At 45.4% G+C, this 13,182-nt stretch overlaps 3 protein-coding genes across 3 annotated transcripts; all 3 read left to right on the top strand.

Annotated features, from left to right (window-relative positions):
• Nucleotides 1-2,172: 2,172 nt before the first annotated feature.
• Nucleotides 2,173-3,873, top strand: C922_02092 (hypothetical protein; the record flags this gene model as incomplete). The annotated part of the gene is made up of 1 exon (XM_008817691.1): nt 2,173-3,873. One exon carries the CDS (start codon nt 2,173-2,175, stop codon nt 3,871-3,873), a length of 1,701 nt encoding a protein of 566 aa, XP_008815913.1.
• Nucleotides 3,874-4,909: 1,036 nt separating this feature from the next.
• Nucleotides 4,910-9,024, top strand: C922_02091 (hypothetical protein; the record flags this gene model as incomplete). Its single annotated transcript, XM_008817690.1, has 11 exons — nt 4,910-4,919; nt 5,193-6,280; nt 6,610-6,699; nt 6,921-7,006; nt 7,141-7,204; nt 7,341-7,405; nt 7,580-7,642; nt 7,786-7,937; nt 8,539-8,588; nt 8,729-8,786; nt 8,894-9,024. The coding sequence occupies 11 exons, from the start codon at nt 4,910-4,912 to the stop codon at nt 9,022-9,024; spliced, it is 1,857 nt and encodes a 618-aa protein (XP_008815912.1).
• Nucleotides 9,025-10,115: 1,091 nt separating this feature from the next.
• C922_02090 (hypothetical protein) lies at nt 10,116-11,840 on the top strand (the record flags this gene model as incomplete). The annotated part of the gene is made up of 1 exon (XM_008817689.1): nt 10,116-11,840. The coding sequence occupies one exon, from the start codon at nt 10,116-10,118 to the stop codon at nt 11,838-11,840; it is 1,725 nt and encodes a 574-aa protein (XP_008815911.1).
• Between the last annotated feature and the right edge of the window lie 1,342 nt (nt 11,841-13,182).

Here is a 13,182-nt window from a genome sequence, read left to right as displayed (position 1 = left end):
CAAAAGAGTGGAGACGCATTTCAATACATGTACTTCTTTCTTCTATCCATAGCGAGTGACAAACCCGTCCCGTTTTTTTTTCCCCCATTTTGCACCTCTTTTTATTAGGGCCGACTGGCTGAAAAGCGTGCGCGGTGCCAGACTTCCAGTCGGTTAACTACCAATCGGATCGCTCTCCGTGTTTGTGCAGATATCTTCAGGCGCATGTATATATGACAGGGGGATTTTGACGTATTTATAAGAAATGTTTTTTTTTCCCCAGCTTCAGGCTTCCCTCTCGTACAGCCGCTTATCAGTTTGGCGATGCCTCCAAATCGCAAAATATGAGGGGCACGTAACTGATGAGAATCTACCTCCGTCAGTTCACCTTCGCGCGTAGCTTCCTGACTGGGTGGATCCCATTTTATGCAGAAGAGTGGCACCTCTGTGTGAGGCATTTTTTCCACTCTCTCCTTAAGGAGAAACAGAGAGTTGAAGTCGGAGCTGCAGCGTGAGGAGGCTGCACGCATTCGATATTCGATTCGCGCGAAGTAGCACTCTCGAGCGGTGTGAAAAGAGGCCTCTGTACACATACACGCAGCGGCTGGCATGCAATCCTCACATTCATCCTAATGGAGGTTTTTTTTCTCTCTCTGCCTAACTGTTGTGAGATTACGCGTTCGCGAAGGAAACTAATTTTTTCATTTCTCCTTTTGTGCGACGCGTTTCTCTCCTCTCTTCTTTGAGGCCCTAAGTTGTTTGCTTTTCTGTTTAACGCTGTGGACCTCTTCACTTGGCTCTCTTCCCCCTGGCACTCGCCCCCATCTTCTAATCGCCGCAACTCGCATCGTTTTTTTCGATCAGCGATTCCTGCACAGGGTGCCAACCACAGTGACTAGCTTAAGCTGGGCAAGAAGCCCTGAGAGTGGCCACGCAAGGAGCCTTGCGAAAGTTCGTACACACATGCGCGTGTGTATGGAACTGTCCCTAATGGTTTCTCATTGAGGAGGAGAAGGCGCACGGGCAGTTACTTCACGGGTGACTTCCTCACTAGTGACCTGTTCCACAGTGATCGCGAACGCCACCTGGCCTCGGAATCCTCGCGAAGTGAGGCATTCCCCACCCACTTCCTCTTCGTATGTGAAGAAGGTGTTAGGGTGACCAGGAAGATTCCCTACCGGAAATGTATCTCCTGTCACATGGACCTTTTGTGAACAACTTTTAGCCGTCCCGTTTCTTCTTCTCCAACCCTGACCCCCCTCCACCACCATTTTGTCGTCACCCCATTGGCTTATTACCTATTTATTATTTTGATGTTTTCTTATTTTATTTTGCTATTTTATTATTTTATTTATTTATTTATTTTTTCTTTTCTGGCTTGCACTTTTTTGTTCGCTTCATCGGCGTCCTTTTCCCAACTGTCGCTTCTGACTCAGCACGTCTGTACACGCAAGAGCGTACAGGAATGAGGCGGCACAGCAAGAGAGAGCACGCGCAGAAGGATGTTCCTCCAATTTCGTAGACGGGTAAAGCGAAACCAAGTTGCACACACGACCATGTGTACGTTTACATCGATATGTATATATATATAGAGAGAGACTCGCAGCTGTGCTGAGAGGTGAGCATACCTGTGGTGACTGTCCCCCCGTTCAGTGCCTCCTCCGTGGGGGTGAACACGTAGATGGAGCTATTCACCGGGGTGTAGGTGAATCACCACCACCTGTGAAGCGATAACTATATGGGGGCGATTTACCGTTTTTCACATTATATGTATATCTTCCCCCTCTCAGAATACGACGTACCTGACGCAGGACGAGTGTTCTTAATGGATGGCGCGAACCGAAAGGGGAAAGTACAGCCCAAAGGTAGAAGCAGCGCCTGCGGCAAAGGGGGGGGGGCCAGAAAATGAAGCCTGAAAATAGCACAAGAAGCAGAAATAAATATGATTGTCTAATTGGCTTTCGTCTACCCCGACTTTCTCAATACGCCATTCACCGGGCGACACGCGCAATTTTTTGATCGAGCTGGGGGACGGCCACGAGTGGAAGGACTCAACGACCCGTCTTCCACCCGGGATAGGTCCAACTGGTCGGTGAGTGTCCCGTGAGTGTCCCCTGATCGATCCTACTCAATATCCCCCCCTCACTGCTACTCTGCTACTACTCTGCTTCTTCCCCACCGAGCGCGCGAAAAATGAATCATGAAAATGACGATTTAAGAAAATTCAAAGGTAGACCTCTATTCGAAAACGTGCACCGAGTGAAACAGGGGAGTTTGTTCTGCCACGAATCCCTGGACATTGACATGAAGGGGTTCCTAAACCTGGTGGTCATATTAATATGCACAGTGAATTTCAGGCTCATCCTGGAGCGTATAAAGAAGCAGGGATTCGTCGTATATTTGCCCCACAGTAGTGACGTCTTAAAAAATTTGCCTCTGCTAGTTTGTTTTGTGTGTCTAAGCTTAGGCCTCTTTTTTAGTTGGTTCATCGAAAGGTACGTGACATGTTGGCTGCTGTGTCAACCGAGTACTACTGATGAGAGGGTCGGAGGGAGGAAGGGCTCTTCTTGGCCCTTCCCGCGTGAGGATAAAAACAGCAAGATAAAGGAGTTAACGAATTGTCAATTTATAGATCAGATAGGTTGCTCTCGTGCGAGTGACGAGGCGACAAACGATGGGAGTGTGCATAGCGGCGGGAAAAGCCCCTCGTCGGTGAGACGTAGAGGTGGAAAGAAGCGGCAGCAGGGGGAAGAAGCTGGAGAGGAAGATGCAGAAGAAGATGCGGAAGAAGATGCGGCAGGTGGAGATACAGGAACATACTCATTTGATCCGTTTGTTAATGTGCCCAGTTGGGGTGAAAAGTCCACCGGATGGAAGAACTTCCATCTGTCGATTTTTTTACTAAGGTGCATAAACAGTCTCTTCATGCTGCTGTTTCCCTACTTAACGGTGACTCACTACGACGCAGAACCCATTTTGTCGTCGATCCTGCTGACCATATCGATCGTCTGGTTTTTTAAAATCTATTCATTTCACCAAGTGTGTTACGACACGAGGAAATTATACATCGATAAGGTGAACCTTGATAGGATAAAGGATCCCTCATTTGAAGTAACATACGTGAAGAATTACCCTTACTGTCTCAGATTAAAGGATTATTTCACCTATATGCTCATGCCAACGTTATGTTTCCAGTATACTTATCCAAGGACAGAGAAAACGAGGTGGTCTCACGTGGCCAAGTATCTCATTGAAGCGATTCTACTAACAATAATGATAAAAATTATTCTAGATCAGTATATATTTATAACGATGGAAAATACATTTACGATGAAGGAATTCAAGTCAGCACAGCTGACTGTTAAGATCACTCACATAATAGAACGGATGCTAAAAATCTCCATAGGGACCCTATACATTTGGCTGATTGGCTTTTTAATTGTATTTCATCACTGGTGTAATATTTTGGCCGAAATAACCCGATTTGATGATAGGCTCTTTTACAAAGACTGGTGGAATGCTAGCTCTTTTGCAGATTATTGGAGGAAGTGGAACCTTCCTATCCATTATTTTATCCACAGACATATTAACAAGCCTCTCATTTATTACGGATTTAACAGAAACTTCTCCATGATTGTCGTTTTTTTTATTTCTGCTTTGCTACACGAGTATTTAATTAGCATTCCTTTGAAGTTAGGTTTCTCAGGATATATATTTTTTTTTTTTATTGGACAAATTCCTCTGATACACTTGACGAGCAATAATTATTTTAAAAAGCACAAGACTACCGGGAATGCATTTTTTTGGATTGTCTTTTGCATCACTGGCCAGCCCCTCATTGTGTTCATTTATTACTACTCCTGGGTGAGTCGCAAGGGCATTCTGTATCGATGAGGTGGGCGTGTCGTAACCCCATATGTGGTAACCGCATATATGCTTACGTGACTATGTGCGTATGCCCTTATATGCCTATGTCTGTGGGGCCAGTTTCCCCATCCAGCCGAGCGCCGCCCTCCAGTAGCGACTACTTGGACCCACGGTCGGTCATCGTTTGCCCCCCTGATTTGTGCCTTCCGCGTCTTGTTTGTAGTCGCCCATCTGTATGTGATGGCATTTACACGTATGTCTACATTTGCACGTATGGATACGCTTATACTTTGCTGACATTTCCATCTCCATTTACACTTATGCTCACGCACAGAGTGCGCTCCACTCGCGCACCCCTTTCTTGTGAACAATTCATCCCACCACATTGACCTTATCGAAAAGACCCTTCCCTCTCCCTACATGGGAGGGAGCAGCCATTTGGCCCGTCCCACGGCACATATATACATACCTATGTGTGTATATTGTGCATTGTATATTGTTCTTTTCTTTTTTTTTTTTTTTTTTTTTTCCTGTTCGTCCTGTTTTCCCCCCTACAAATAAGAAAAAAAAAAACGAAAAAGTGACAATTCTGCGCAGAAAAGATAGATATATACGACCCAATTAAATACTCATTTGGAGCAAACCAACATGTGACTACAAGGACAACAAAAAAAAGGAAAAAAAAATAAAATAAAAAAATATTCCGCTTAGTGTCATCCCCGTGAGGGCCTCTCCATTTCGATAAAGCCTGTCCCATTTGGCCATTTCTCTGCTCAACTGTTTCGCCCTTCATTTAGCACATTCGCATTTGGTCTGGAGGAGAACTACTACTACTACTCATTCGGGGGGATTACACACACCAAAGGGGGCTTGGCAGTAGGACCAGCGCGAAATTAAAAAAAGGGATCAGCAAGAGAAGGGCGGGCAATTTGAGGTGAAGTCTATCTATACTCACAATTTTGTATGCCGCTATTTCTGCACCCGCTGTGAAAGCACATGTGTTGTGCATTCTCCACCCATCCCTCTTTTTGAGGAAAAAGAATCAACATATGTCTTGCCAGCCATGGAAGGAGGTAAAAACGAATAGGAAGAGATGATGTCACAATAGGGACCCCCTCTGTTGTTACACGAGCATATTTTGAGAAGTCTAACTGTTTATGCGCGGATGGGCAAAATAGCTACACAACGGCGACGAGGCCTTTCCTTCTGGTTACCTCTGTGGGTATCGACCTGAACGTGTGTTTTCTGCCTGGAATATCTCCCTACCCACCCCCACACACACACCCCAGGCTGAATTATCTCAGCGGTTACCAATACTTCTACTTTTTCACTCCCACCCCCCCTAGTTGACGAACTCGATGCCATCAAAGATTATCTGTCCGAACTTAACCGCTCAGCGCAGAGCTTACAAAATGCAAATTACCACCGCAGTGTGTTGAAGGCTACATCACGGAAGGAGCAGAATGAGAACAACCCCTTCCTCCGGTGCATACAAATGAGGAGAGACATGGAAGAGCAATTCAGGTGCATCGACCTTAGTAGCAACTCGAAGGACGGGGGGAGTGCCAGTACATCGGATGACCCCTCTCAGGGGGAAAGGCGAAGTAGAGGAGGCATCCCAACAGGAAGAGCACCTCAAGTAGGGCAGAGGAGAAAAAAACAAACAACCTCGCAACAGAAGAGAGGGGAAAAAAAAAAAGACATCCGCTTCTCACTTGAGAACAGAAGCAGTCCCGAGGGAAGGAACCAATGCGGGGAAGCCAACGGGTGTGCCGCCTCCCCTTACGGACGGGGAGACACACAGACGAGGCTCATTCCGTGTGGAGAGGCAAGGAAGCGGGAGGAGGGCGAACACGGCAAAATGGGGGGATGCGCCGTGCGCACAGACCAACGGAAGGAAACCAAAGCGGACAGGACGAAGCAGACGGAGCATACAGCCAACTTCTCAAACGACCGGGAAAGGGAACTCTTCCAGTACTTAATTGTAAAGGCAAATGACGAAATTGAAAATATCAGCCTGATCTTGGAGAAGAAATATGGAGAAGAACTGATGAGCAGAGTGGACAAGATAAAAGCATCGTACGAAAATAAAATAAAAAACTTGTCCAAGGCGAAGAGATGTCTTTGCGATGAGAAGGAACAGATGGTGAAGGAGGATAAGTACAACAAGGAGGTCATGAAAAAATTGGAAAAAAAAAATTCAGTGTTGCTACACCAGATGGAACAATTAAAAAAAAAACTTCCTCTTGTTTATGACGCAACATTGCAGAAGGAAGTGCCAAAATGGAATACTGAGCAAGTGGGAATGGGAACATTGAGAGATGGATTTTATCGAGAAGACCACCTAATTAGGGATTACGAAAAAAAGATAAACAAGCTAAATGAGCAGCTGAACCGAACGCATGGAGAGTGCTTAACTTTTAAAAGCAAGTGGGTAAGTTAATACACTGGCACCTCATTCTCCTTCTTCACATGTGAGTGAAATAAACACATGGGTGATTTGGATGTCGGTCCATCACATATATATATATGTGTGTTCGATTGTGTCCCTTTTTTTTTTTTTTTTTTCCCCTGCAGGAAGGACGTGAACGCCAGTTGCACCAGCAACAGGAGGAAGTGGTACGCACACCCGTCTGCACAAGTGCAGTGAGAGCACCTGTAAAGTTGCCCTTACACAAAATATAGAAGCAAGATTAAATGCCAAATCGTTTCATGTGTTCCTAACTCCCCCACACACATCTGTCCCCAAACCCGATGGACTAGAATGACCTACAGCGAGAAGTGCACAGATGCCTTACCTCCAAAAAGGAAGTGGAAGAAAAATGGGCCCACTTGAAAGGGGAAAATTTCAAGGTAGAACAGGAAAAAGTGCCCTTTGCGCAAGGTTGCACTTTCTGGGGCACTCCTCCACGTATTACGAGACAGTGTCAGTCTTTTTATTTGCCTTCTCCACGTCTTAGGAGACAGTGTCAATCTTTTTATTTGCCTTCTCCACGTATTACGAAACGATGTCACTCTTTTTATGTGGCTTCTCCACAATTTATACGTCCTCCCCCCCTCCTGTTCACGCCCAGATGGAAGCGGAGAATCACCGCCTGAGGGCCGAACTGAAGAAAGCCAAGTTGAGCGTCCAGCAGATGGAGGAAGACCATGCAGACGCGTAATAGGCTGCATCATCGGCAGGGCGATGAAGTTCAGGCGTGGGTGGCTCGAAAACATAAATTATGCGCGAAGTTTATTTTTTTTATTCTATGATTTTTTATTTTTTTATGTTTTCATTTTTTTCTGTCTTAGCTGCCAGAACAAGGATCACCTCCTCGCGTGGTACAAAACAGAGGAAAAGAAGCTGAAAGAAGATGTGCAAAGTTACAAAATGGTACAAATGTATCGGCCGGGCGACCGTCTACCGAAGCGATCACCTGCGGTCGTTACGCATCTGTGGACACATTTGTAGAGATCCACTTTCTTTTTTTTCTCTTTTTTAACAATATTAGAAGTGCGCAGTGCTGGAAAATATAAACCACGAGCAGCTATTCGAAAAGAAGTGCAAAATGCTGGAGTGAGAAAAAAAAAAAAAAAGAGACAAGATAAGGAAGAGAAGATGCCAAAATAGTGGACATCTCTTACAAGCGAATGTTCCTTGGTTCCACAGTGATGCGTTCTTTTTTTTTTTTGCCGACTAGAAGTTGTAACGATAAGATTACCACTCCGTTGTATCCCCTCCCCCCCGTAGAAACGCGCTAAAAGATGCAGAAAATGAGAAGAGCATTTGCGAAAGGATCTGCGAAAAGAACGAGTAAAAAGGATTCTCCAAAAATAAGAAAAAAAAATAAAAAAAAACGCCCTTATGCACCCACGTGGAGGAGTAAACAGACCCATTTGGTAGCTCACCTCACACCTCCTTTTTGAACCCCCGCCCCCCATCACCAACAATCGAAGAAAAATACAGAGAGACATGCGCATCGAAATAAAGACTCTAAAGAACGAACTGTACGAGTGCAGAAATAAAGCTTACAAAATTAGTAAATCTGGAGTTAACATCCCGCAGGGGGGGATATTCTATGGACACTCGAATGGGGTGGAGGCAAAAGGTACAGCACAGGGTTAGGTCTTGTTGGATTGCATGTAAAGGGGGTAAAAAAAAAAAAAAAAAAAAAAAGAGGACCCATTTACACCCTGTTTTGTAATTCTTTTTTTTTTTTAGGGGTAGCCTCTTCCGATGATGAAGCAATTAGCCGCGAAAGGGAATCACCACATGTAAGTACCTTCTGCATTTATGTAACGATCCTTTTTTTTTTTGCCACCACCATCCGTCCGCTGGGATGCATATGTACATAGCTTGTGCGGTACTGAGGGGGGTTACCTCCCATCGCTTGCATCAAGCGAAATGATTGCTCCACTTTCGATGCAGATGAGGGAAGACCAAATCGGAAAAGACGGACAGCTGTAGGGATGGAGACTCTTCAACCGGGACAGACGCCCTGCATAACGCAATTCGACATGGACGGGTTGTACCCCCATGAGACGGACCTTTAACCGCACTGAGGGGACTTCCCCCCCCAATCGGACGCAATAGGAAACTTCCCTTTAGTCGCGTTGCTGAGTGTCAATTATTCGCCATCCGTCAGGTATTACAAATATGGGGTCGTATCATTTTTTCGGATTTTTTTTTTTTTCCACCCCACAGCCCAGGAGAGCAGGAAACGACGGAAAGGATAAAATCCATAGAGAAGCAACTTACAGTAGGGAGAACCCTCCTTTAAATCCACACACCCATGTACTTGTCATTTGGGGAGCGTATATATTCCATTGTGCAATTCGGCTTCTGCCATTTGGCCGACCACCACCCACCATCATCACCTCTCACCATCCCTCTTCACAGTTGCTCCAACTGGAACGTAGTAACAAAGAGGTGGAACTAAAAAGGTGCCCAAAGCATGGTATGTATCTTAATCCAATCGGGACATTCTCATGTCATGGGGCGACTTCATCACAGTAGGACTTGTGTGTGCGAAATGGCCCTTTTTTGCATACTTCTCCTTTACAGGGGGAAAAACAGAAGAAGTACGAAGAAGGGAATGCCTCACCAAGAGGCTCCAATGCATCGACGAGAAAATAAACATGCTTGATGGGACATTAAAAATGATTCAAATGGTCACCGGCGATCACGTTACGTGATCAGAGGGGTCACTTAGCAGTGTGTATATGCAAAATGACCGTGTAGAGGTGGGACGGTCTAACCCGGTTAGGAGCCTCTTTCGTTAAAACAATTTTGTGTACCTAAAGAGGAGGGTAGTTTTCTTTGCCATCAATACGCCACAATATCCACGAAAAAAAGTTGTTAACATTTGACTTGTTAATTTTTTTTTTCCGTTTGTTGCGCGGGTGTTTTAACAGTGCTGTTGTGTGGATGTTTTTTGGTCGGCGTGGGTGCCCCTCACCTCATCCCAGGAAGTATTATGCCCTTACATATTTTATAAAGTATCTGTTTTGTGTCCATGCATTTCCACAAAAAGAAAAATCGTTTCATGGCTGTAATTTTTTTTCCACTTGTGCGAGATGGTCCCAAATGTACTTCCCGCGTTGGCTCTACATGTGGACTCTCCTTTTTTTTCCGTGATTGGGTGGTACCTAATTTGTGCGCGGCGGGGAGGCTCAATTGCGATGCCCCGCTCGAGCGAATATACATACGCATATGCATAGGTACATATATATGCGCATAGATATTCCTATGTAGTCTCACTTTTTTTTTTTTTTTTTTAAAACACCCTGAGAGGAAGAAAACACAGCGCGCCTGCCCTTTAGGTAGTTACGGCGTGTTCCTATTTTGCGTTTGATTTCCTTCGGTTGGTAATTTGTTCTTACTCATAGCTCAATTGCGTACCTCCAAGCAGAGGTGTTTACCCTCTGAGAATGAACCCCCCCCCAAGGAACTCGTATCATTCTAAGGGAGTTGCCATGACAGAAGGCTCGGGTGAGATATATACAGCACATTTAGGTGCATTTCCTGCGTGGGGAGATCACATGTGAAGCGAGGTTCCAGCTGAAGGGGCATTCGCAGGACCGAGTCAATCTGTATAGATTCGTTGCACTAGGTTAAAGTCATTCAGGTTTGCCTCGCCCAGATTGTCCTTTTTTCTTTTTTGTAGTGTCACACAAGTCGCATCTGCAGTGGTGGAGGGGGCACAACAAAAGGTGTTGACTGCTTGGTTAATGCTCCCTTCCAGCGCTGCTCCCTCTCTGGTGGCTGTTGGCCTGACCCGAGCACCATGGTGAGGGAGGCGCACGAGCTTCTGGACGGCAGCAGACCCATCCCCATCGATAAAATCACGTACGAGCTGTCCCAGAACATCATCCTGGCATTTGACAGCAACGAACTGGCCTCCAGCAAAGACACGCAGATAGAAGTGGAGACAAGAATAGGCCTCGTAATCGACAAAAATAAAAACAGGATAAGATTGCCAAGCAATACAGATGCCATCGTAGAAAGCAATTACTCAGATTTCTCCTCAGGGACCGATAAACATTCCTTTGAGTATCTGCTAAGTTATTTACACTCGCTGGGGGGGAAGACAAGGAAGAGATGGGGTGCCAGCTACGGACCATTTAGTAGCAGGGTGGATAACACAAAAATGGGAAAGGAGGACAGAGGGGGAGAATTAAATGACTTTGCCGATGGGAAGGTAGAAAATGGGAAGGGAAATCTCCCCCCTGGACAGGAAGAAGAGCAAACTCTTGAAAGGGAAAACTATATATATGAATTTTTCTCAACAAAGAAGGTCAGAAGTGTAGATAAATATTACATCCTTCCGAGTGATAACTCTCGAGTTCGCGTCACAACTTATTTGAATGACGAGTCGGGTGGAGAGAACGAAAGCCTGGCGAAGTCGCTATGCAAAAGGAATTTAAACACCTGGAATATCTACATGGGGAATAATAAGGAGTACTTTGACGAGATGGACGAAGAGGAGGATGAAGAGGACGAGGAGGACACCAAAGGGAAGAACAAAAAGAAGACTGACTATGGGGGGAGTGGAAGCGTAGGTAGAAGCGGAAGTGGAGGCGGACATGCGCGATCAGGTGACGACTCGGTAGACTATCGAATAGCAATTAACCTTGAGCAGACCAAACGAATAAGCAAATTATTTCTGTCCAAAATTTCGCCTGTACACGAAAGGGTAAAGGAAAGGACATCCTTCATAAATAAATTTTTGGGCATTCAACTGGACTTGACCAAAATTAAGACCAAGGATGATGGCGAACTGTACGAAATTGAAATTGAAATTCTCTCCAAAAGCATTTTAAAAGCTATGTCCAATTTACGAAACAAAAATGATTCAAATTATTTGCTTTTTATTTGTTCCAATTTGATAAATAATGCGCGCGGGATATGTAGGGAGCTATGCCATTTTAGGAAGAGGAAAACTTTGGGGAAAGAGCCCGGCTTGGATGGTGGGGGTGACAACGGTGTGCAAAGCAGTTATGTACACTCATCGAGGGAAAAAAGGAAATTTGAAAAATATGTGCACTCGGTGACCCCTATCATTGGAGATTACATGTACAGGGTTGTTGCCAAAAATGAAGAAAAAATTCACGCCCTGCTGCGCGAGGAGAGCGTGTCCAACAAGCGAAAAATCGAGGCTTTGCAGAAAATTATCGACATTCGACGCCACAATAAGAAGTCAGTGAAGAAGATCAGCGAGACCTATGCAGAGAATCGCTGGAGGGTTGTGCGCACCGAAGGGGCGCTGGGCGAGGTTGTCTTGGTCAGCGAGGATAGCGACGGGAGCGACGAAACGGAGGAACCGGGCGAAATGGGCCAACTTGGCGATGTCGACGACTCGGATGAGCGCGGCGCGGAGAATGTGGAGCCCACAGGATTCAACTTCGACAACAGCAGCGCGAGTGGCAGCGAAGGGGAGGGAGACAAAGGCGAAAAGGGCAACTCACAGCGCGATAGCAATAAGTATAAGAATTTCTACAGCGATACGTGATATATGGTCAGTCTGCATGGGGAAGGAAACACCGTTCCCCCCTTGTCATATCCTTTTTGCGGTCGTCAGGTAAACGCGCCCCGTGCAAGCATTTTGGCTTATGTGTGCATGTTGAATGGCGTTTTTTTTTTTTTGGATGGTCCTCCGCATTTGTATACACCTTCCCAATGGAGCGTCGCATTTGCTTTTCCAATTTTTTTAAAATTTCGCCTACGCGCTGTACAAGCGGGTGGCACTTGCTTTATTCGAACGTTTTTCCCTTTTTTTACGTAAACATTAAGAACGGTGAGAGTACCGCACACGGGGGAGTTAACCCGTTGCTGTGTTCTTACAAATGTGATTATCTTTTGGCGCTGCTGATTTGGAGGTGAAAAAAAAAGAAAAAAAATCACAAAAAAAGATATGCCGTGGGGACGCATCATGGTTGAAAATTCTCTTCTACGCGTAAGTGGGCGCACCGGAAAAAGTAGGACTACACAGAGAGGTGCGAAAAAAATAACCAGCTTTTTTTTACAAATGCAGAGAGGTCTGCCGCGCCCTTATATTTGCACGGGGTATCATCCCTGCCAATGTACGTTGTTTTTATTTCCCCGAAGGAGATGTACTTGTGCAAATAAATACATATGTACATTTATTGCTTCCCCCCTTGTGCGGACCTATGCGTAAGAGTAATTGGCATGTCGTATGCGCTGTAGGGGGGTGAAATTTGATGCATGACCGAATGCGTTTTGCTTTTTACCTACCGCGCGACATACGTCGGGTGTAGCCCATCACGCACGCCGGGTAGGCACAGCAACGGGTTGTTCGCGGTACGGGGAGGGGGGTTTCAAATGGCTTCTGCACCGCGGAACTGGTTGGTTGCACAGGGGGAAAAAATAAAAACAAACGACGCATACGCTTATGTTACATAAATGCAAAATATACATGACATTGATGTGAGGCGCACATTACCCCAACTCGCAGGGCGTGCAGAATGCGCATCCCTGTTTTGCGAGTGACCACGGGAGGACGCTTTTGACATGTAGGAGAAAGGAACGCTTAAAAAAAATGCACTTCTCTCTATTTTGCATAATTTTAGAAACGCGCAAAAGTAGCAACGAAAAAGTACGGCTGAAAAAAAAAAACTCAGCGACGAAGTAGTACATTTCGCAGCCATACATTCGTGACGTGAAAAAAACGAAACAACAAAACAATCACAGCAAAACCAGCACAGCAAAGCAAACACCTACCAAAAAATCGTTTGCAGAACTCAAAACAAGTAAAAGAAACACCCCATTGCCATCACGACGTAAAGTAAGCAGGAAAAACATACTCATCTCATTTTGCTAAGTTTTATAAGCGT

Source organism: Plasmodium inui, assembly GCF_000524495.1.
Source record: "Plasmodium inui San Antonio 1 unplaced genomic scaffold supercont1.7, whole genome shotgun sequence".
NCBI classification, from domain to species: domain Eukaryota; phylum Apicomplexa; class Aconoidasida; order Haemosporida; family Plasmodiidae; genus Plasmodium; species Plasmodium inui.
The sequence above is the reverse complement of the archived record's forward strand: the minus strand, read 5'-3'. Positions and strand labels throughout refer to the sequence as shown.